Raw genomic sequence first — 25,295 nt, 5'->3', positions numbered from 1 at the left:
GGTGGGGTGGCTATGTTAATAAAGGAAGGAATCACTGTAATACAGAGAAATGATATTGGGACAAAGCATCAAGATAATGAAACAGTTTGGGTGGAGATAAGGAATAATAAGGGAAAAAAAACATTAGTGGGCGTAGTATATAGGCCTCCTAATAGTTGCAACTCTGCTGGAAGAAGTATTAATCAGGAGATAGTCGGGGCATGTAATAAGGGAACAGCCATAATTATGGGGGATTTTAATTATCATATTAACTGGACAAATCAAATTGGGCAGAGCAGCCTTGAGGACGAGTTCATTGAGTGCATCAGGGATGGATTTCTTGAGCAGTATGTAACTGATCCTACAAGGGGGCAGGCAACCTTGGACCTGGTCCTGTGTAATGAGTCAGGATTAATTAATAATGTCCTAGTTAAGGATCCCCTTGGAACGAGCGACCACAACATGGTTGAATTCCATATCCAATTAGAGGGTGAGAAGGTTGATTCTCAAACAAGCGTACTGAGCTTGAATAAAGGAGACTATGATGGTATGAGAGCAGAATTGATTAAAGTGGACTGGGAAAATAGATTAAAGGGTAAGACGGTACATGAGCAGTGGTGTTCATTTAGGGAGTTATTTTACAACTTTCAAAATAAATATATTCCACTGAGGAAAAAAGGGTGTAAAAGAAATGACAGCCATCCGTGGCTAAGTAAAGAAATCAAGGATAGTATCCGACTAAAAACAAGGACATATAAGGTAGCCAAACTTAGTGGGAGGATAGAAGATTGGGAATTCTTCAAAAGACAGCAAAAAGTAACTAAAGGATTGATTAAGAAAGGGAAGTTAGATTATGAAAAGAAATTAGCAAAAAATATAAAAACAGATAGCAAGAGTTTCTATAGTTATATAAAAAGAAAAAGGGTGGCTAAGGCAAACGTAGGTCCCTTAGAGGATGAGACCGGGAAATTAATGGTGGGAAACATGGAGATGGCAAAAATGCTGAACAAATATTTTGTTTCAGTCTTTACAGTAGAGGACACTAAGAATATCCCAACACTGGACAAACAGGGGACTCTCGGGGGGGAGGAGCTAAATACGATTAAAATCACTCAAGAGATGGTACTCAGTAAAATAATGGGACTCAAGGCGGATAAATCCCCTGGACCTGATGGCTTCCATCCTAGGGTCTTGAGGGAAGTGGCAGTAGGGATTGTGGATGCTTTGGTGATAGTTTTCCAAAATTCCCTGGACTCAGGAGAGGTCCCGGCAGATTGGAAAACTGCTAATGTAACACCGTTATTTAAAAAGGGTAGTAGGCAGAAGGCTGGAAATTATAGACCAGTTAGCTTAACATCTGTGGTGGGTAAAATTTTGGAGTCTATTATTAAGGAGACAGTAACGGAACATTTAGATAAGCATAATTTAATAGGACAAAGTCAGCATGGCTTTATGAAGGGGAAGTCATGTCTGACAAATTTGCTTGAGTTCTTCGAGGATATAACGTATAGGGTGGATAAAGGGGAACCAGTGGACGTAGTGTATTTAGACTTCCAGAAGGCATTCGACAAGGTGCCACATAAAAGATTATTACTTAAGATAAAAAATCACAGGATTGGGGGTAATATTCTAGCATGGGTGGAGGATTGGTTATCGAACAGGAAGCAGAGAGTTGGGATAAATGGTTCATTTTCGGACTGGCAACCAGTAACCAGTGGTGTTCCACAGGGGTCGGTGCTGGGTCCCCAACTCTTTACAATCTATATTAACGATTTGGAGGAGGGGACCGAGTGCAACATATCAAAATTTGCAGATGATACAAAGATGGGAGGGAAAGTAGAGAGTGAGGAGGACATAAAAAACCTGCAAGGGGATATAGACAGGCTGGGTGAGTGGGCGGAGATTTGGCAGATGCAATATAATATTGGAAAATGTGAGGTTATGCACTTTGGCAGGAAAAATCAGAGAGCAAGTTATTTTCTTAATGGCGAGAGACTGGAAAGTACTGCAGTACAAAGGGATCTGGGGGTCCTAGTGCAAGAAAATCAAAAAGTTGGTATGCAGGTGCAGCAGGTGATCAAGAAAGCCAACGGAATGTTGGCTTTTATTGCTAGGGGGATAGAATATAAAAACAAGGAGGTATTGCTGCAGTTATATAAGGTATTGGTGAGACCGCACCTGGAATACTGCATACAGTTTTGGTCTCCATACTTAAGAAAAGACATACTTGCTCTCGAGGCAGTACAAAGAAGGTTCACTCGGTTAATCCCGGGGATGAGGGGGCGGACATATGAGGAGAGGTTGAGTAGATTGGGACTCTACTCATTGGAGTTCAGAAGAATGAGAGGCGATCTTATTGAAACATATAAGATTGTGAAGGGTCTTGATCGGGTGGATGCAGTAAGGATGTTCCCAAAGATGGGTGAAACTAGAACTAGGGGGCATAATCTTAGAATAAGGGGCTGCTCTTTCAAAACTGAGATGAGGAGAAACTTCTTCACTCAGAGGGTGGTAGGTCTGTGGAATTTGCTGCCCCAGGAAGCTGTGGAAGCTACATCATTAGATAAATTTAAAACAGAAATAGACAGTTTCCTAGAAGTAAAGGGAATTAGGGGTTATGGGGAGCGGGCAGGAAATTGGACATGAAGCTGAGTTCGGATCGGTCAATGCCCTGTGGGTGGCGGAGAGGGCCCAGGGGCTATGTGGCCGGGTCCTGCTCCGACTTCTTGTGTTCTTTAGATTTGTGGTTGGGATCAGATCAGCCATGATCTTATTGAATGGCGGAGCAGGCTCGAGGGGCCGATTGGCCTACTCCTGCTCCAATTTCTTATGTTCTTATGTTCTCTTATAATGCAAAGCTCTACTCTGAATCTAACTGAGTTATACATGAGTGCTTGATGCTAACATTAGTTGCCCAAAATGGAAAGTGCTTCATTTCCTAGCATGGAAACCCCTTCACTTTGATGAGCATAAGAAACATTCACGAAAACAAACGTAAATAATTAAGTAAATGTCCTTGGACCTGGGTTTTATATGTCTGCACTCTGGGGGTAATTTTCCCAGTAAACACTGGCACAGGCACGATGGGCTAAACGGCCTCCTTCTGTGCTGTATCATTCTATGATTCTATGGTGGAGGGAACCCCACCTGTAATCATCACACATCAGCAAATTGCAGGAAGTAAACCTGCAACTTCCCAACATGCACTGGTCATGGTAAAGGTTCCCACCACCAGCACATATTCACACATTCACCCAAAACCATAAACTGAAGGCATGTGTTTTCCAAGGGAGGATAAGTAGATATTCTTTGCTGAATTGTTTATTTAGACCCAGCCCTAACAATACAATAAGCTGCATCCTGTTGCTTTTATTATTCAAATCATTAAGGGTTCTGTACATTCAAGGTGAATGCATCATGAGCTCTGTTGAAATCAATACCCAGACTTCTTTACCTAGCCGCAATGGAAAAAAAACTTCAATCTAATAAAATTGTGGTTTACTTCTGAAGCAATTGCTACATCTGGGCACACATTTAAAAATAGAGTTCCATGCACCATTGTAATCTCATTTTACAGTCCTAAATTTAGCACTGCTGACGTCCAGCAATGGGAAAAAAAAGGACACTACAATGGTTGGTCTGAAGAAAGTATAGATTATCTGCACTTGCCATCCTTGACTGGCAGGAGAACTGTACACTCTCCTGCTAGATCAAATTAATGTTTATAGATCTTACTTTTTATAGCAGTAACATAGTCTAACCTACAGTATTTCTTACACAGACTGCTCTCAAGTGATTTTTAAAAGATGCGTGTGACCCCTTTACACATAAAGGGTACATACGGATAGGGAATGAAATGAAGAAGCCTTCACTGCATGGAGCATGAAGCTCTTACTCATAATTAAACTGAGGAGCCTTTTAATTTTAATAACATATGACTTATGGTCCTCAGATCATTACATTGCCACTGTTGGACTCCGATGATTAGGCAACTGTATTGCGAGTGTACCTATTACTTACAGGGAGCTCCTCACTATGTTGAAGGTACGCAGGTATTAGAATAATACTGGCTATATTATTTCTCAGCACTATAATGCCAATTTTATTTCTCACTAATCAACTCAATAGTAACAATGCTTTAATTTGTTCCCCATTCATTGATTTTACATGATTGTTTAAATGATTCACAATGATAGAAGGGAGCGAGAGAGAAAATTTGTCTCTCTTCCTTCTATCCTGAAGCTCATTAAAACAATCGTGCAAAGTCAATAAATTAGTAATGAAATCAATAGTGTTGGCAAAGCTGTCAATCGTAGATTATCACTCAATAAATTTGTGACGCTGTCAAAATCTTTAATCTTTTAGTGTGCTATATCATCACTAATCAACTATATTGATAAACAGATCCTCAGTAGAACCCATGTGAAGAGTGTGCCAAGCAACCGATAGGATCTCTCACAAAGCTGAGTTATTGATCTCATCCAAATTGCAGAGGAGAGGCACCGAGTGAAGGCCAGATGCTTCCCTCATGGGGAGGAGGGGAAACTGGATGGAGAATCATCACTCCGCATCTCTCAAGTACCTTTTAATACTTGACTTATAGAACAATAGAATTTTACCGTACAATAGGAGATCATTCATTCCACTGTGTCTGTGCTGGCACTGAAAGAACTTTCCACTTAGTCTTGTTCCACTGCCCTTTGAATTTTTTTTTCCATTTAAAAGTTCATAAGGATTCTGGTTCCATTACTATTTCTAGTAGGGCATTGCACATACTGACAAACCTCTGCATAAAACTATTTTTCCTATCTTTCCCTTTGGTCTTTTGGTGATGATCTTAAATTTCTTAAGATGGAGCCTGGGAGCAACTTATGTACCCACCCACTCAGCATGGCCCAGGGACACTAGAAAAGGGAAGAAGAAAATAACTTGCAAAAAGTACATGCCTTCCCACCTCATCCAAAAATATATTTATCAGGCATCATGACTTCATCCAAGTTGATGGTACCTGCACTGCTGTGTTCAAAATGGTGAGCCTGATGATGTAAACTTAGGAGCTGTGCGATTTGTGTTTATATTTTATTGATGTTACTGTTTTTGTTTATGTTTTCATCTGCCCCCCTCTTCAACTAACTTAAGCATGGGGTGGCTTGGGGGTAAAGAGGAGAAAGTGCATGGGCAAGTTCCAATGAAGATGGACCTTCACTGTTGGCATTTTGAAATGAGAACAATCACAATGTTAGGTCATTTGCTGAATTGGGTGCTCCATGGGTCCTACCTCCCATGCACAGAAGAAAATATGCCAATAAAGAAATGCTGATATACCTAGGTCCATTAAAATACACAATTAACTCTTGTTGTTTATTGGTTTTCTGAATTTAGTGGTTGTCTTTTTATTATACTGTAAAGGGAAACAATACTCTGTGAGAGACATACATTCAACCTAAAACCATCCCCTGGAAAGAATAAAATATATTTTTTTAATTAATTAACCAAGGGGAAATTTATGTTTTTGCTCACAATTGTGCAATTTTACACTATGCCATCTCTGCAGTCAGCAACCAGTTGGAAAAGAGTTACCTTTAAACGTGGATTTTAAAAGTGACCAGAGTAATTCAATGTTCATTGGATTAATTATGATCCCATCCTACCTGTGGGTAATAGTTATGTTTGGGTTTACACATCGGTTTGCTACTGACATCAGTTTGCTACAGGACGACATCTAGGACAGGATGCCAATTTCCTCTAGACATAATGAGGACCCACTCAAAGATAGGTCTGTTGGGTGAGTCAACTGAATAGTCTTTTCTTGGTAGGAAGCAAGACAAGGCTCCCATGATAGGCTTCTTCACAAGCAAACCAGGAATATTTTTTTAAAAATAATATTTTATTCTTTCCAGGGGATGGTTTTAGGTTGAATGTACATCTCTCACAGAGTATTGTTCCCCTTTACAGTATAATAGAAAGGCAACCACTAAATTCAGAAAACCAATGAGTGGAATGGAAGTAGCAAGATGGAGGGTTTTAGGGAGGGAGTTCCAGAAAGTAAGGCTGAGACAGCTGAAAACTATGTCACCAATAATGAAGCAGAAGGAAGCAGAAGCTTAGAAAGCCAGATTCAGAGGACTGAAGGGCACAGGCTAGGGTGTAGAGCTGGAGAAAGGTTGATTGTGGCAAGGCCATGGTGTAACTTGTAAACAAGAATGAGGACTTTGAATTTGATGTGTTGGGGGCAAGGACCGATAGAAATTGGCACAGCCAATATTCAGCACAGGGGCAATCAAAGTGAAAACAAACCACACGACCTGGCTCTGGACAACGGACATGTTGATTCTGTTACTTGAGGATCCATCACCCCTCAAGATAGTCCTTCAGTCATTTGATAATGTTGCAAAGTCCTCACTGAACTGAGCTGTTGCTACATAAATGAGATCCCTTCTATTTTTCTTCTTTCTATTTTTGTGATCTTTTCCCCCCCATACAGACCACTCTTCCTCCAGCCAGTAGGGTAAAGTATGCTTTTCCAAGACAGCTGCAATTGCTTCCCCAAGAGGCACAATTCTTTTCCCTGCACTTAAAAACCTGGGCAAGAAGTGGTGAAAGACATAGAGCAGAAACAACTGAGTTTAGTTGACTGTTATCCTCATGGAGTAACTTTTCAATTGGGAGTCATCCACTCGATCTCTTGAACTATGAGTGAGGAGGGGGGAAAAGGAAGGGACCCCTGCCTAAAACTCCACTTGAATTTTTCATATTGTTCTTTTGGCTCCTTTCGAATTAAATGACACAGCCAAATTCATGTGTAACTTTCAAAATGTTCCATGAAATCCAAAACACCTTTGAGGAGTTGCACTGAGTTTTTGTGTGGCAAATTGTCCTAGGGGTTTTAATAGTCCATCAATTGAATGAGATTATCAAACCCCAATCCAATGATTATCAATTATTAAGTAATACCTCTCCAGTCAGCTTGAATAGAGTTTTATTTAAAACACATCAATATAACAAAATCAGATCTTTCTTACCTTTCATTCCAAACTTTGAGTGTTTTCCAAACTTGAGGATAATTAGCATTAGTATCAGTCCGGTGCACACCAATGCTGCAATCCCAACAACGACATATACCTAAGATAGAAAAACCTTGACATTAGGAAACACAAATCAATTTTTGTTTAAAATTTGAATATACATCATCCTTAATTATTCTATCTTGGTACTACAAATGTGGATGATCAGTTATGCTGTAAAGTTTTCTTGTGTTATTCTTGTTCACTTTGGAATTTTGTGTTCAGGAATGGGGGGAATCATCCGGGGCAGAGGAAGCCTAAGCTTTCCTTGTGGGACCTGGATGAGTATTCCTGCTCCTGGGCCCACAAAGGAAAGAAAAACACCTTTTTCAGCTTGCTTTGGGTCTGATTCTTTTCTTTCCCAGGTTGGCCTGGTGGGATAGCCACAGTGGTTTCCCACTCAGGTCTGAGTTAAAATTGAAGTCAGGTCTCAATAACGTCATCGCACCCGACATGCATGTGTAGAGAAGGACCCCTCTGGCTTTGACCATGTGTCCTTGCCACCTGTTCAGGCGAATGGCGGGATCCTGGTGGCTCCAGGGCAGGTAAGTAACTCAGGGCATTTTAACTGCCTACCTGTCCGGTTTCAGTCGAGTGGGTAGGGTTAAAATCGCCCCCCACGGTATAGTGGTTGCAATGGAAAGATAGATAAAAGAATTGGCAATGGACCATAAATAAAGGGAGGTTTTTAATGCGGTCTCTGCGTAATGGGATCTGCACATAAGGGGATTGCACCAGGGATCAATGCTTGGTCTCCTTCTGTTTATTATATTCATTAATGATCTGGAGGAGGGCATAAGCAGCACAGTAACTACATTTTGTGACACAGTCAGTGCCTAGTAGAGGGTTATAGATCATAAATGGATTTGAATTAGGGTTCCCAAACCTCCTGGATTGCCCTGGAGTCTCCCGGGATGGGGCATGAATCTCTACTACGACTGAAATACTACTAGTTACAGGTAGGATATCAGGGTGTTACATCTATTGCCACATATAGATTATCAGTGAGTTATTGTATTACTGTTGGTTATGAGGGGAATCTGAGTGTTACCAGTATTACTATTAGTTATCGGTGCAATTTCAGTGAGTTACTGATGGAATCAAAGTTCCTCCCACCTTTGGCTCCCCCCCTTGCAAATCCCTCCCCCCATCTTCAGCTTCCCCTCTTCCCTGCCCTTGGTTTCCCTTCTTCGCCTGCTCAAGGGTCACCTCCTGGTTTCAGGACTTCTCGCACAACCATTACTGACGCGAAAACACAGGCAAAAAAGCTCTACTACTGAGGACCCAATCTTCTTAAGGTAAATGCAGTAACATTTTCTGATGTCATGTGATCAGAACGTCACATGATCAAACCTCCAGTAATGCCTCCAATCAGAGTTGGCAACCCTAATTTGGATAGATTGGGGAAATGAGCAAATGTCCTTCAATATAGACAAGTGGGACTCTGAAATGTTGCTCCAAAACCAAATTCCAAAAGTGCAAATATCTTGAGCTTACCCTGAGCCATCTATATACAATTAATTCTTGTTTACCACAACTGTATCTCGAAACTCACTGTATCAGGAGTTCATTAACCATTATTAACCATCAGCTCAATTAACAGAAACAGTCTCAAAGCTACAAACCTATGATCAACATATTTTTTTCTAACTCCAAATTATTGCAATTGAAGTACTGACTTGGAAAGAACATTTTAAAATTCTGATTTAGTGTATGCACAGAAATTACTGTCCTTCTTATATTATGACTTGCATAGTGACGTACATAGTTTAGATCTATTGAATCTCACTTTGCTCTCCACCGAGACCCAGCTAAGTTGCTGATCCAACAGTGACGTGATACGGTCTGACAGCTGGAGCCAATACAATGCCCCCAAAACCAAGAACATGTCATTGGCCCTGATTCTGGTCTCTGTACCAGCCCATTTTACAGTGAGAACAGGGCAGTAGCCAGACCAAAATGACAAAAATAAACTTACCACTGACTTCCCGCCTGAGCCCTGCCTGCTGTCATTTTTGAGTGGGCCTCAATTTAGGCAGCCAGTGCTCCCACCAGAAACGGGCGGGAGTTTCATTATTCAATGTGGTCCCATGATGTTGTTTTGGTACAGTTAAGCGCAGCATCTGCTGAGGGCTTGATCTGCCCACTGCATAGAGCAGGAAATGGCCGGAAACAGTGTCCCTGAAAGGGATCACTGGAAGGAGCTTTGGGAACAATAAAATATAATTTATTTGGCACTTTTTGGGCAGCAGGATGAGCATAACTGCTCCCCCTTCACCTTACTGCTAATCCTCTCCCCTTCAATAATGCTGTCCATCGCCCCCCTACCCCATCAGAACAGCCCTCTCCTTTAATTCCTTACTGCAGGCCCATGCTTGATGGATGAACCTATGGATTTTCTGGCTCCCTAAAATGGTGAGCTGCCAATCAACACTCAGCACGCACTGGCGGCTTGCCAGTTGAATGCAAGTGAGCCCTGATCATCAAAATGGCTCAGGTCTCTTGCTGGCGATATCGGGCAAGTATTGCAATCAATCCACCTACTGCCAAAGATAGAAATCATCCCGAGGATGTCACAACATCATGATGGACATTGGACCTGAGACTCGTGAGTAATGCATATGACGTAGCAGAATTACGTGGGACATACACACTAGACTGTTTGCCGTTCTTTGAAACCTGGAGCATGCATGGGCTGCCACATAAAGTTACTCACACATGGAGCTCTGAATACACAGTGCTGCTCTGAGGTCTGCAGGAATTGGAGCACCGAGAATGTGCTGACAGTTCAACATGGATGGTTCACATAAGACGATATTATGCAATGGGCCTCATTTTCACTTCCCAAATTAGTGTAACAAGGATATTGACCCCACCACAGCCTCTGGTTTGTCATGCAGCTTGTCCAACATCCACTATTGGATGACCAGTAATTTCTTCCAATTAAATATTGGGAAGACCGAAGCCATTGCTTTCGGTCCCTGTCACAAACATAATTCCCTAGCCACCCAATCCATCCCTCTCCCTGGCTATTGTCTGAGGCTGAACCAGACTGTTCGCAACCTTGGCATCCTATTTGACCCCGAGATGAGCTTCCGACCTCATATCCGCTCCATTACCAAGACTGCCTGCTTCCACCTCCATAACATGGCCTGTCTCAGCCCCTGCCTCAGCTCATCTGCTGCTGAAACCTTCATTCATGCCTATGTTACCTCTAAACTCGACTATTCCCCAATGCTCTTCTGGCCGGCCTCTCACCTTTCACCCTCTGTAAACATGAGCTCATCCAAAACTCTGCTACCTGTATTCTAACTCGCACCAAATCCTATTCATCCATTATCCCTGTGCTCGCTGACCTATATTGATTCCCAATCCAGCAATGCCTCGATTTTAAAATTCTCATCCTTGTTTTCAAATCCCTCCATGGCCTCACCCACCCAATCTCTGCAACCTCCTCCAGCCCTATAACTCTCCAAGATCTCTGCGCTCCTCCAATTCTTGCCTCTTGCGTATCCCTGATTTTCAACACTCCACCACTGGTGGCAGTGCCTGCACCTGCCTAGGCCCTAAGCTCTGGAATTCCCTCCCTAAACCTCTCCACCTCTCTCTCCTCCTTTAAGACGCTCCTTAAAGCCTACCTCTTTGACAGACCTTTTGGTCACCTGTCCTAATATCTCCTTATGTGGCTCGGTATCAAGTTTTATTTGATAACCGGTCCTGGGAGGCACCTTGGGACGTTTTACTACACTCAAGGCACTATATAAATGTAAATTGTTGATGTTATGACTGTCAGCATTGATTTACTTTATATATAATGAAGTACATTGTCATTGCTTTTTATAGGCTAATGATTAGTGCTCAGATGTTCACTATAAGTTGGTACTAATTTCATTATCTGAGGTTTATTATTCTATTCAGTTACTGAGTCAAACAAATTCATAACTTTTGAACATCAGGATCTTTAGCCACTTTTATATCTTTTAAATCCGATAAGTGGAACTGGATGTTTCTGTCGATCGGCAGCTAACATGCAGACCCAGGGGGCGATTTTAACTCTAGCTGCCTGGTGGAAACCGGGCGAATGGACAGTTAACACCACCCAGGTTACTTACCTGTCCTCAAGCCTCCCAGATCCCACCGATCATAATTTTTATGCAGGCTTCTGAACTGGTGGCTAAGCTGCCCAGCTAAAGCCAGAGGGCTCCTTCTTTAAATATGCAGATTAGGGTCCGATGATGTAATCGGGCTCCCAGTGCAATTTTAACTCAGGTCTTAGTGGGGAAGCCACTGTGGCTTTCCTGCTAGACCGAAGAGAGTTGGGACCTGCCAGGGAGATGAAGAGGTCCAAACAGGTAAGTTTTTTATTTTCCTTTGTGGGGTCAGAAAGAGCAGGGGTGCTCCTCCAGGTCCCATAAGGAAAGTTTAGGCCTCCCCTGCCCCAGACAACCCCCTTCTCTTCCGTGAAACCCTCCCAGGACCCACTTCCCCACACTTGCCTGAGTACCGGATTTTCCAGAGGTGGGCATGAAGTGAACTGGTAGCACGTTAATGAGGCCCAAGAGTTAAAATAGCCCAGACCTGATTTCTGCAGCAGCAGGTGTTTCCAACTCATCTTGCCACCGACCTGCCCAAGGCCACCCAGAGTTAAAATAGGGGTCAGTTATTCTTGGACATAACAGTATAAATACTGGGAGCCAGCTCATGGATCCAAACTCCTGCAGTCCAACTTAAAAGACCAATATAAACGGCCCTTTTATTGCTATGAAAAGAATTAAGTCAGGAAGACTAGTTTATCTATTAATCGTTGTTCAGTGATTCATCCATCGTATTCCATGAAGTATCTGATTATCTCAGTCTACATTTATCTCTCTAACCTTAAATCCTATTCCAAACCACACATTCATCCAGCTCTGGAGAGTCAACATGCTGTAGCTGTCACTGCCATGAAGTTGCAAAGATGTAAAAACACTCAATAAAACCATTTCAATTACATATTACAGAATGCACCCGGTGGACATATTAACAAGATGCCCTCCAGACACAGAGGAAATTGAAATTAAATAACATATGCATTTTCAATTTTAGGTTTATGTGCATGTTAAAACTCGGAACTCTCTTTGAAGTCTAATTAAAATAACTTTATTGAATATCTTTTAAATCCTCAGGATAATGATCTGCTGCATTTCAGGGATGGTGGCTAGGGTGTGATAGTGACAATGTCACAATGATGCTGCAACCTCACCAATGGCAAATGACTATGGCACATGTCCACCTTGTCACTTTATCATAGGATTTCTTTGTTATCACAATGGTCACAAAGATAAATGTAGATGAGCGAGGCCATTTAGCTCATTCTTCCATAGAAATCTATCTCCCTCCATCGCAGCGTCTAATATGATTGCAACTATTATTCAGTGGTTCTAAAACACCTAAATGACATCCACCTAGCCTTGGCTCAGTGATAGCACTCCCGTCTCTGATTCAGAAGGGTGTGGGTTCAAGTCCCGCTGAAAAGACTTGAGCACAAAATCCAGGCTGATACACCAGTGCAGTATTGAGGAAGTGCTACGCTGACAGAGGTGCCATCTTTTGGATGAGTCATTAAACCGAGGTCCTGTTTGTCTTCTCAGGTGGACGTAAGAGATCCCATGGCATTATTTCAAAGAAGAGCAGGTGAGAAAGGACAAGGAAGTAGTACAGGGAAGAGATAGGGGTAATGATAACCAGAGTGCGACAGGAAGGGACAGAGCGAACAAACGTAAGAGTGCACCAGCAAATGGAGTCAGAGTAGGAAAGTAGTAAAAAGACAAAATTAAAGGTTCTTTATCTGAATGTGCGCAGTATTCGTAATAAGATAGATGAATTGATGGCACAAATTGAAACAAATGGGTATGATCTCATTGTCATTACAGAGACGTGGTTGCAAGGTGACCAAGGTTGGGAACTGAATATTTGGGGTATCTGACATTTCGGAAGGATAGAAAGAAAGGAAAAGGTGGTGGTGTAGCTCTGTCAATAAAGGATGAAATTAGTACAATAGTGAGAAATAATCTTGGCTCAGAAGATTAAGATGTAGAATCAATTTGGGTGGAGGTAAGAAATAGCAAAGGTAAGAAATCACTGGTGGGAGTAGTCTATAGGCTCCCTAAGAGTAACTACACTGTGGCAACATATAAATCAAGAAATAATGGGGGCTTGTAAAAAAGGTAATGCAATAACCATGGACAATTTTAACTTTCATATAGATTGGACAAATCAAATTGGCAAAAGTAGCCCTGAGGATGAATTCATAGAGTGTATTCGGGACTGTTTCTTAGAACAATACGTTGTGGAACCAACCAGGGAACAGGCCATTTTAGATCTGGTAATGGGTAATGAGACAGGATTAATTAATGACCTCAAAGTAAAGGATCCCTTTGGAAACAGTGATCATGATATGATAGAATTTCACATCCAGTTTAAGAGTGAGGATCTTGGATCTGAAACTACTGTATTAAACCTAAATAAGGGCAATTACAATGGCATGAGGACAGAGTTGGCGAAAGTGGACTGGGAAAACAGATTAGAAGGTATGATGGTGGATAAGCAGTGCCAGACACTTAAAAAGATATTTTATGACTCTCAACAAAAATGTATCCCAGTAAGACTTTCTTTTCTTTCACCTAGCCTGTTCTGTCGGGTACTAATCTCTTCCTATAGTACTTACAGCAATACCATCTTCCATTGTCTTTTCTGTGACATTAGGTGGGCCAATTGCAGTCGAATTGTCTGAGGTCACACCAAAGATATCCATAAACTGGTCCGATGCATCTGCAAGTGAGAGATATAAAGTATTTCAAGTTTACCAGTTCTGATCAACTAACAGAGTGAGCTATCACCTCAGTATGCTTATATGAGCATTATAAAGCTGCAGCAACCTCTCTCTGGAATATGAATCAATATCCAACAATCTGGTCTGACGGTGCATTAGCAATACCTCCATAAAGTCCTTCGATATTCTTGACTCCCAGTTCAGACCAACTGAGCATTCCCCTTACTTTTGAGCAGCCTTCCCACTGCACATACAAACCTGACCTCTACCACACACTGCCCCCACCAGACCTCTACCCGCAACTTGGGCATGAACGACAATACAGGTATCCACTAGTTTTATTTAAATGATTTTTGCTGTAAAAGTACTTAATGAAAGCTCATTATTTCCAAAATAAATTCTATGTTTTAATATACATAGAATTATATTGAATTTACAGTACAGAAACAGGCCTTTCAGCCCAACAGTGTTCATGCTCCACACAAGCCTCCTCCGGCCCTACTTCATCTAACCCTATCAGTATATCCTTCTATTCCTTTCTTCCTCATGTACTTACCTAGCTTCCCCTTAAATGCATTAAGTTAGATTCAAAATTAATTGCATTCCTGTGATTGTATTCTAAGTTGTCAACAACATACAACCAAATAGAACTGGGATCTTGCACAAAGTCTGACAGCAAAATAGTCCATCATTTCACTGCTAGATCAGACATGATACATTTTTGTGCTACATAACCACCTCAGTAGAATGCAATTATAATTTTCAATTTTTTTATACAGTTTATAAGGGTTAGTTCGCTCATCCATTTCAATCACCTATTCTGAAGGACATGGGCCCCTGAAAATAACCTGGATCAAAACAGCTCAAAACTGTTATTTATTACTTCCAAATCTTGTCATTTGCTTTAATGCCTGTAATTATCAACATTTCTAGCAGTGTTTTCTGAGTGACAGTGTTAGTATAGACAAGTGTGAGGTGTAGCAAAAAAAATTAAGAGCAGATGATGTTTCTGCGTTTCTGCAATGTTTTCCGTGATGAAGATGGCTCACTAGCTGAATTAGAATTTCACCTTGCTCGGCTTTCAGATGGGCCAAGAAATTATCAGCGATTCTTGACAACTTGATGATAATTGTACAGAATATCTTACCCTGACTGACCCAATTTACCATATAACAGAATACCTTAGAAAATCTTAGAAAATGTTCTTTTAGTTTTTGTGCTCATCAAGAGAAGGATTGTTAATGCTAAGGATTAGAATTGTTTCTATTGCATCACACACTCACAGGTCAGGTGTAACATGGCTAGATATAGAATAAGATTATTCTGTTCCAGCCTCAGAAGAGCAGAAAAATGCCATTTCCTACACCAGTCATCCTGTGACCACTCTAAATCAAATTACTAATTTTATGAGCCTAATAGTGTGGAATTAGAGTCAGTTTTGTGCTGTAAGCCCATGCCCATTGGGAACTACATTGAGGCTTCTCAAAAATTTGTTAAGTTGAACCATTACACAGATGTTCTTCTCCAGTTTATTTCTTACAATAAAGCGGAAGACATCTCTCGTTGCGCCACTTACCATAAAAACCAGGGTCTGTGATTGGTTCATTGCCTAAATTTTAAAAGAAATACATAATCAGGTACTTATGGTCTAGAGTCACAGATTTTTGATATTTTTTTTCAAATTTTAGAAATGTAATCCATCGGAGAAATAAGGGAACATTTTCCTCTGCCCTGTATCTGAGGAATTGCTGTTAAATCAAGTCTCTGCCCCCATTTCACTACCCTGGGATTTATGGCACTTCCCCATGAGGCATAATTGGGTCTGCATCTGTAGTAGGCATTGGTATTGTAATCCGGCAGGAGAGGTCTAACCTCATTCTCCTTAGGATCTGCACTTTGAGCAGCCCAATGCAAGGATGCTCCTGAAAACCTGGCACTATGGCCAGCCTGGGGATCTCCATCGACCAGACTGCTGGTGGGGGTCCAAAGCCAGGCTGAAGACAGGTAGAACATTATTTTGGAAACCCCCACTAATGATGATTTGAGGCACTTGTGGCTCTCCAGCTATTGATCTCCATCAGCTGTGCTCCTATTCCCTTCTTTTCTTTTAGGGCCAAGGCCCAGGCAGGGGTTGGGCCTGTGCCTGAAGTCCATCCAGGCCATGTAAATGGCCCTGGGGAAGAAAATGTGGGCAGCTGCTTCCTTACAAGCACAGAACACTGTGCATTGCAGCTTTCGGGTGCCATATGGGTCCCCATTGAGGTCATTCTGTGGCAAAGTTTTCAATGATCCAACACCCGCTGCGTAAAGAATTTTTTCCTAACCTCTCTTAGTGCCAAAGTTTAATTGATGACCTCTCGTCAACATACATCTGAACTTTTCTAACAAGCCTCTTGTGGGATATATTATCAAATGCTTTCTGAAAATCCATATATCCTACATCTACTGCATTCCATTTATCAATCCAATTGGTCACCCCTTTAAAAAGTCTTAAATTGTCAAACATGACTTGCCTTAGCTTGAATTATGGATTCTAATAGTTTGCTTACAACTGACATTAGACTAACTGGCCTATAGTTACCCAATTTATTCTTCTTCCTCAAAAAGATATTGGCTAATTTCTAACCCCATGGCAAAATTTAAATATTTAATGAGGATTAAAAAATTGTGGCCAGAGCCCCTGCTATCTCCTCTCTGACTTCTTTCAACAGTCTAGGGTGTACATCATCAGGGCCAGGGGACATATCCACCTTGAGTTCTGCTAATTTCTTTTAGAACCAATTCTTTTTCTACACTTAGCTCTAACAACTGTACCATAGCCTCCTCTAAGACACCTACATTCTACTTCCACCATCATTCGTAAAAAACAATGCAAAATATTTAAAATCTCCCCCATACTTTCATCCTCAACAATTAGACTTTATCTTTCATTCCTGAGTGATTCTACTCTCTCTTTAACTATTCTTTCACTTATATGCCTATAAAAACCTTTACTATTATTTTTTATATTATCGGCTAGCCTTTTTCATATTATCGTTTAGCCCTTCTAATCTCCCTTTTCACTTTCTATAGTCTTCAGGATTATTTTTAGTGTTATTCACCCTAATTTTATAATATCCCTCCCTTTTAAGATTCATTTTAGTTTTAATCTCTATTTATCTATTGAACTCTATTCTTTGATGCACCCCCTTTTTGCTTTAAAGAAATATAATTACTGTACAGTATAAACCTAGATTCGAAGATTTCCCACTGCTGATCAATCTACTTGTTCTCCATCTTTTCTTCCCAGTTAATTTGGGCCAGATCCCTTCTTAGCTCCCTGGACTTTACCTTTCACTAGTCCAATACCTTTATCTTTGACTCTTTATTGTCCTTTTCTATTCTTACATTGAACTTAATTATGTTGTGGTTGTTTTTGCCTAATTGTTCTCCTACTCTCATATCAGTTATTTGCCCCACTTTCCAAAAGTAACTTACTGTATGTTTCTTGTTGGACTAGAAACATACTGATCAAGGAAGCAGTCTGGATAAATTCAAGAAGTATTCCCCACTTTGACCACATGCATTACCTTTATTTCAGTCCATCTTGGAGTAGTAAAAATCACCCAATATTATTGCCCTGTTATTCTTACATAGCTCTGTGAACTGTCTGTAGATCATCTCCACTGTTTGGTGTCTAGTAATGGACACTGAGAATAGTACCATTTCCTATTCTGGTTCTTAATGCTATCCACATGGATTGTGTCTTAACACAACTCTCAGGACATCCTTATGTTCTAGCGCTGTGATAGAATCCTTTTTGGTCACTGTCATTCCTTTTTTTTCCTTCCCTACTCTTCTGAAAATATTATAACCAGGAATATTAAATTCTCAGTCCTGTCTAAACCTAAGGCACGTCTCTGTTATAGCTACTATATCATATCCATCCATAGTTAGTAATACTTTAACACAATAGTCATCATGGGCAGATGGGCAAAAATCGGCAACCTCACACAAATGGGACAAATATATCCAAATCCTGAAAACTGGGACTCTGTGAATAATTACAAATCAACCGGATATCCGTATTTGCTTCAAAATGGGAAGTTCATTGGTAACTAACTTCCTGGTAATGTTCAAACAGCTCAAGAGCCCAGACTCCAAACATGAGACAGACTAATCACCTATAACTGCCTGTGTGCCTGTGTGTGTGTGTGACCTAAACTAAGTCATGTGCTGCAGAGCGTCATGATATCTTCCTATTGACTGTGAAAGCAACATTATATGTTTAAAATATTTATCCATTACTTTTAAATCATTAGGAACAACAATGATGACTCGCAGATGAGATTAGAAAAAAAGTGTGTACTACACGGAGCTGGTTCATCAATCTCAGTGTAATACGATACATTCTATCTGTCATTTCGACAAGACATAACTTCATGAGTATCATCACAGTGATGTAACACTGAAAATAACACTACCAGGGGACCCTGAAACTGAGAAGTGAAAATGCTGACGTAACTGATAGGCCATCAGAATGAAAACACACAAGATGAAAATGTAAAATTAAGAAGGGAATAACAGGATTGTATGCAAGGTTAAAGTAATTTACTGCTAACTGGTGATTGACCAGGATTGCTGGAAATGAAAAATGAAACAGCTGTAATACTATTAAAGGTATCTTTAATAATATTAAATGTAGCTGAAAGGATAAAGTGAAATAAAATGAAGGACAAGAGGAAAAAGCCAATTAATTTCTCAAAAGAACACAAAAAGTTTTGGAAAAAAGGCTTGAAAAAAAAATTGGATAAAAATGACCATATGAACATGCATTTTAATCACTGTACAGGTAGCCATGTTTATCTGTTTACGAATCACATGTACCTCCATATTGTTTCCTTCCCAGCAGTAAGGGATGGAACGTTGCAATATCATAACATTGTTCTGAGTTAGTGCTATATTCCTTGTCCAGTGGTTAAAGAATATAGTCGAGAGAAGCTGCACCCATGTACCAGGAACGTGTCTCATGCTTACTTCAGCGTAGGCAACAGCCTAACATTCTTAAGAATTCTAAATCATAGAATCGGAGAATGATACAGCACAGAAGGAGGCCATTTGGCCCATCGTGCCTGTGCCGGCTCTTTGGTAGAGCTATCCAATTAGTCCCACTCCCCTGCCCTTTTCCTATAGCCATGCATTATTTTTCCTTCATGTATTTATCCAATTCCCTTTTGAAAGTTGCTGTTGAATTTGCTTCCACCACCCTTTCAGGCAGTGCATTCCAGATCACAACAACTCGTTGCATAAAAAATGTTTCCTCATGTCGCCTCTGGTTCGTTTCCCAATCCCAATCACCTTAAATCTGTATCCTTTGGTTACCGACCCTTCCGCCAAAGGAAACGGTTTCTCCTTATTTACTCTATCAAAACCCTTCATGATTTTGAACACCTCTATCAAATCTCCTCTTAATCTTCTCTGTTCTAAGGAGAACAACCCCAGCTTCTCCAGTCTCTCTACATAACTGAAGTCCCTCATCCCTGGTACCATTCTAGTAAATCCCTTCTATACCCTCTCTAAGGCCTTGACATCCTTCCTAAAGTGTGGTGCCCAGAATTGAACACAATACTCCAGCTGAGGCCTAACCAGTGTTTTATAAAGGTTTAGCATAACTTCCTTGCTTTTGTACTCAATGCCTCTATTTATAAATCCATAGAGCCTATATACTTTTTTAACAGCCTTCTCAACTTGTCCTGCCACCTTCAAAAATTTGTGTACATATACCCCCAGTCTCTGTTCCTGCACCCCCTTTAAAATTGAACCATTTAGTTTATATTGCATCTCCTCATTCTTCCTACCAAAATCTATCACTTCATACTTCTCTGCGTTAAATTTTATCTGCTATGTGTCTGCCCATTTCACCATTCTGTCTATATCCTCTTGAAGTCTGTTACTATCCTCCTCATTGTTGACTACATTTCCGAATTTAGCATCATCTGCAAACTTTGAAATTAATATATATCAAAAAGAGCAGTGGTCCTCATCCCGATTCCTAGGGACCACTGTAAAATTCCCTCTAGTCTGAAAAACAACCGTTTACCACTACTCTCTGCTTTCTGTCCCCTAGCCAACTTTGTATCCATGCTGCCACTTTCTCTTTAATCCCATGGATTTTAATTTTGCTAACAAGTCTATTATGTGGTACTTTATCAAATGCCTTTTGAAAGTCCATATAAACCACATCAACCCCACTACCCTCATCAACCCTCTCTGTAACTTCATCAAAGAACTCAATCAAATTAGTCAAACGTGATTTACTTTCAGCAAATCTGTGTTGACTTTCATTTATTAGCCCATACTTTTTCAAGTGACAATTAATTTTGTCCTGGATTATTGTCTCTAAAAGTTTCCGCACCACTGATGTTAGGCTGACTGGCCTGTAGTTGCCAGGTTTATCTCTCTCCCCTTTTTTGAACAGGGGTGTAACATTTGCAATCCTCCAGTCCTCTGGCACCACCCCCATATATAAGGAGGATTGGAGGATTGTGGCCAGAGCCTGTGCAATTTCCACCCTTACATCCCTCAGTAACCTCGGATGCATCCCATCGGACCAAGTGACCTTTCTACTTTTGAGTACTGCCAATCTTTTAAGTACCTCCTCTTTATCTATTTTTATCCTATCCAATATCGCTACTACCTCCTCCTTTATTGCAACATTGGTAGCATCCTCTTCTCTAGTGAAGACCGATGCAAAGTATTCATTTAGTACCTCAGCCATGCCTTAAATGGTGTCAAAAAAATGGCAAGTGCCTGAAATTAAGCCTTTGCACAAATAAAGTTTTAGCATATCTGTTTCATTAAATACTTCACAAGAGAAGAGAATTGTGCTATCAACCATTGTAAAATTTGTTCAATGATGCTCTGACCCACAAATAATTCTAGTTTGTGAAGTATTTGTTCAAAGTACTGCACTTACCAAAAGCTGAATCATGTTTATCTAGATATGATTTGTGTCCTGATACATTGGTCAGAAAGAAGTTTAGTGTCATCATACAACAAAAAAACAATCAAATCCTCTGTCTTTGAAACCAAATGCTACAGAAACATGGGAGGGGATCAAATTCGACTTGAGCAGGGATGTAAAACAGGCGGTGTCGCACCTGCTCACTATACATCCACCTGACATTCAGTTCCATTGAAGCCAATAAAACTGAATATTAGGTGGGGCGTATAACGGGCGGCAGATGCGATACCGTCCATTGTGCATCTCCTCCCCCTCCCCAACCATGTTGAATTTCACCCCCTTAATTTTTTTAAAAATGAAGTACACTACTTTAACCAAGTTAGCTTTCTATTTTTACATTATTTTACATTTATTTTTCATTTCTGCCTCCACAAGTTCTGAGACTGAGTGAAACCTTTATTTTTGTGTGATGTACAAAGTTTCTCAAACAAACCTTTGGCTTAGCTATCATCCAAAGGTACCATAATCGTTTAAGGGATAGATCTTGCTATTCTGATCTGAGCCTCTTCTACCAGCCATAGATCTCTACAACTGATTGAGTTCTTCTGTTATATGGTCCTTAATTTCCATTTACACAGGTTTGGTATCGGGACTGCTCAATGTATCTAATTAACAAGCCACTTTGAAATTGGATTTTTAAAATATATGTATAGAAAAATAACAAAATATAATAATAATAACAAACAATAATAAAATATCCACCTGAACCAGGAGGATGGTGCATGAAGTGAGCATATACTGTGCCCTTATCCTGTCCCAAATCATTGTTAACGTATAGAGTATAGTTCCCATTGTTCAGATGGGTCGGATTGTCCAGCTGCAGGCAACCATGCTGCTCACTTATATTCTCCTCATGAATTTGAGTCAGTATAAAATCGGTCTCATTCAGAGGATAATTGTTGTGGTACCATTGAATTCTGGGTGGAGGGTTGCCTGTCACACTGAAAGGAATACACCAGCGGTGATCTGGGATTGCCTCACCCAACAATATTATCTTGGGAGGAACTAGAGAGAAAAAAAAATGATGTTAGTTAAACTCGATGGTGCACAGAATGTGGTGAAGGTTACTCTATTACTACACAGTTATAAAATATATGTGAATGTAAACTCTTGAGAATTAAGTAAAAAAACTCACAAAGGCCCATTTCCCTCCCTTCATCCCACCATTGGTGGCAAAGCCATCAGCCACTTCATCTTGCTATTTGGAACTTCCTCCATAAACCACTGCACCTGTCCATTTCTCTCTATTCCTTTAAAAAGCTTCTCAAAATCCATCTTTTTGACTAGGCTTTCAGCCACTCCTTCTAATCTTTCCCTTCATGACTCGGCGCCCAAGCCTTTATCGGCCTCTATCTGTGAAGTGCTTTGGCAATGTTTTTCTTTAAATTAAATACATGATATCAATGTCTTTTGCCATGGAGAGTGCAGAGTGTAATGCCTCATAACAATGAGACGCCACTGATCAGATAACGGGGAAGGGCCAAAATTGCTCGGCCCTGCTCTGCTGACAGGAGTGCGGCAGAGCTGGCGCTGGTGATCTCTGCACATGGCCCTGCCAGAGTATTCATGGTCAGAGGAGGGTTAAATAGCAGTGCCAGGTGCCCATGCCATGAACTATGCCTCTTGGGTGTCCACCAGAGGAAAGGGATAAGAAAAGTAGCACTGGCAAGCTGCTTGTTGATCTGCTGGAACCACCAGCAAATAACTTTCTTTACATTCCCAATTAGCTCCCTTTATAAGGGGACAGATATTACAAATGGAACCTGCATTTTGATTGGGGTCCAGACCAGGAGGCTGGACTGCAATCGCAGGTGGGCCCCATTTCCACCACCGAACAGGCCTGTACACCAGGTTCATCCCAGCATCCAGGTCACTTGGCATTAGGGAGGTTGAGGCCACGGAAATTCCCGCTGTTGGAATTCCCTAATCCCCAGCCCCACCCCCCACCCCCTCCAACATCAAGGCCCTGTTTAGGACAGACAAACAGATCCCAATAGAAACTCAAGGCTTGGGTTTGGGCCTGGTCTAATTTCCCTTCAGCCATGTAGCACGCCTGGCCGACTTATGCGAGAATGTGCCATCGACCCCATGGAGATTTTGGGCCTTAATGTTTAATGTTAGCAGACAGCTAGCAATAGCAGTGTTTCTCTACTATATTAATAACATTCACAACCGAGTTTTAAAAGTTCCTAGGTGCTCCGGTGGACTGCCCAGGAACCCTGCAAGCTCGGCTTTACACCTGACTGGAATCATACTACACGTGGTGTAAAGCTTAAGTGGTAGCAAGACTGTCTCTGCTCACAGCACTTTCCTTCAATGTTCTTGAGAGTCAGACTGCTGACCTGACTCATAAGTTACACTGCCACTTTCACATCTGTGCACAGCCAAAACTGGTTCTCATTTACTGGAAAGGGTTGATATAAGGTACACACAGCCGTGGAAGGAGAGATATTTCTGAGGCAAGTTTCACTGATTATGAATTCTTCTAGAAACAAAAAGCAAAAAAAACTGCAGATGCTGGAAATCTGAAAACATGGATAGAAAATGATGGAAACACTCTTCAGGTCTGGCAGCATCTGTGGAGAGAACAGACTCGTTTCAGGAGCAGACGCTACTTCAAAACTGAAAATTAAAAGGCAGACAGACGTTAATCCCCTTTTCCTGATTGTATTAATGCTCCTGTCCACCTCTTATTTTTCAGTTTTGAGGAAAGGTTTGCACTCGATAAGTTAACTTGTCTGTTCTCACCACAGATGCTGTCTGTTGATGTTTTCCAATGTTTTCTGTTTCTGTTATGAATTCTTCTATGTCAACTGAGAAGCCATTTACTACTTCTATCACTGACATCATTCAAGTGACATAAAGACATTTTTTCTTTGCATCATCAACATCAATTACATTGTGTCACAGTGTTTGTTAAGCTACCCTTTAAATAACTGCAGACTAGATTATAGCCTGAAACCTAAACCAGGATATTTTATGTTGCAGTGAATGGAAATCGTTTTGATTTTCTTTTAGTATTTTTCAGGCTGTATTTGATTCTGTCTGAGCTGTTCTTGGGTGGAGTAAAAATTTTAAATAAAAATACAAGGATAAGATGTGATAGGAATACTGTGTATACTTACAGAGAACAGTCAGATTGACAAAAACCATCGATTCTCCCACTATATTCTCTGCTGCGCAGATAAGCTGCTGTCCATTGTCATCCCCAGAAATGTTGCTGAGCTTTAATATTACTGGTGGTCTGGAAGTTTCTGCTGACTATGAAGAGAAGTAACATAATATCACTCACTAGATTATTCTAAGCCTTTTATACCGATAGTGTCCCACTCCAACTGGTGTGCAGTGTTTCCATAACTGACAGCATCCTATGAAAGAAGCGAGCTGCACACCTTCAACGGTGTCTAGGGCACGACATTTCATTGGCTTCAAGAGAAGTGGTCTTATTAGCAGTGTGGAAAAAGTAAAGCCGGGACTGTTCACTCTCCAGCCCCACGCCCATGGAACTGTGCCCCAGCAAGAGGCCCCACTTTTAGGAGAAAAGTGGTAAAAAGGAGAAAATCAGAGTGGGGGTGGGGAGGGAAACAGTGGATGGAGAACCCCAAATGAGATTCTAACAGAGCGCAGATGATTGTCTGTTAAATAGCACATTTTTCCCCATTAATTCCTTGCTCATAACATAATGTATCAAAATGATGAGGTGTGCTAGAGGTGCAGGAAACCTGAGAATATCACAGTCATACCTGATGAGTGGAGTAGAGGATGTGTTCTTTCCAGTCCACAGCGGGAGTTGGATGTCCTACGGCAGTACACTCAATTACAACTTCTCCCCCTTCGATCACAGTAACGTTAGTTACATTTACAACAGCCTTAGGCAACTCTGTGAAACAAAGCAAGGAGAAAACTAGTGAGAAATGCCATATAGGCAATTGCATCTACATAAATGCCTTAGACTTCCAAGGAAAGTGTTCACCACTAAACAGTCGTAGGGCTACATTTTCCTCTTTTTTTACCATAAGAGGGGTCAAAAGCCTTTTCGCATAGATATTTGCATCTTGAAAGCAAAATGGTAGGTGCATACAGTGTTGCAGTGCAAGATTTCATTAAAAAGCATTTTTTTAGCAGAAATGATTGAAAATCAGTCAATCACAATGTGGCCGTAATAATTATTCTTTAACACTTTTCAAGCAGCTAAATATAGCCAGTATAAATGACGAAATGTTCAGTAACCCAGCTGCAGAGTGAGTGAATGTTGCACTCTTTCAGTCTGAATGTTGCTAAAAGAAGTGGGACTGACAGAATGAAGTCATCTATCAGAATTCCCGTCACTTTTACCTCCGTTGCCCTCGATGTTATGTACACCTGCGTTAAACCGATCTGTTTGCGTGTGGGGAGGGGGCAAACCACAGCTCCTCATGCAGCCACCCAGTGCTGCTTT

The 25,295-nt window shown here is 40.9% G+C and overlaps 1 protein-coding gene across 1 annotated transcript in view; it reads right to left on the bottom strand.

Moving 5' to 3' along the window:
* ntrk2a (neurotrophic tyrosine kinase, receptor, type 2a) overlaps positions 1-25,295 on the bottom strand; it is a 239,721-nt gene that overhangs the window by 148,055 nt on the left and 66,371 nt on the right. The window contains exons 6-11 of the mRNA XM_067983159.1: positions 24,601-24,737; positions 23,983-24,118; positions 21,560-21,862; positions 15,431-15,463; positions 13,750-13,853; positions 7,002-7,101 (exon numbers count right to left, since the gene is read on the bottom strand). Coding sequence (XP_067839260.1) covers positions 7,002-7,101; positions 13,750-13,853; positions 15,431-15,463; positions 21,560-21,862; positions 23,983-24,118; positions 24,601-24,737 — 813 coding nt within the window. The remainder of the gene's footprint in view (positions 1-7,001; positions 7,102-13,749; positions 13,854-15,430; positions 15,464-21,559; positions 21,863-23,982; positions 24,119-24,600; positions 24,738-25,295) is intronic.

This window comes from Heptranchias perlo, chromosome 4 (assembly GCF_035084215.1).
Source record: "Heptranchias perlo isolate sHepPer1 chromosome 4, sHepPer1.hap1, whole genome shotgun sequence".
NCBI classification, from domain to species: domain Eukaryota; kingdom Metazoa; phylum Chordata; class Chondrichthyes; order Hexanchiformes; family Hexanchidae; genus Heptranchias; species Heptranchias perlo.
The sequence above is the reverse complement of the archived record's forward strand: the minus strand, read 5'-3'. Positions and strand labels throughout refer to the sequence as shown.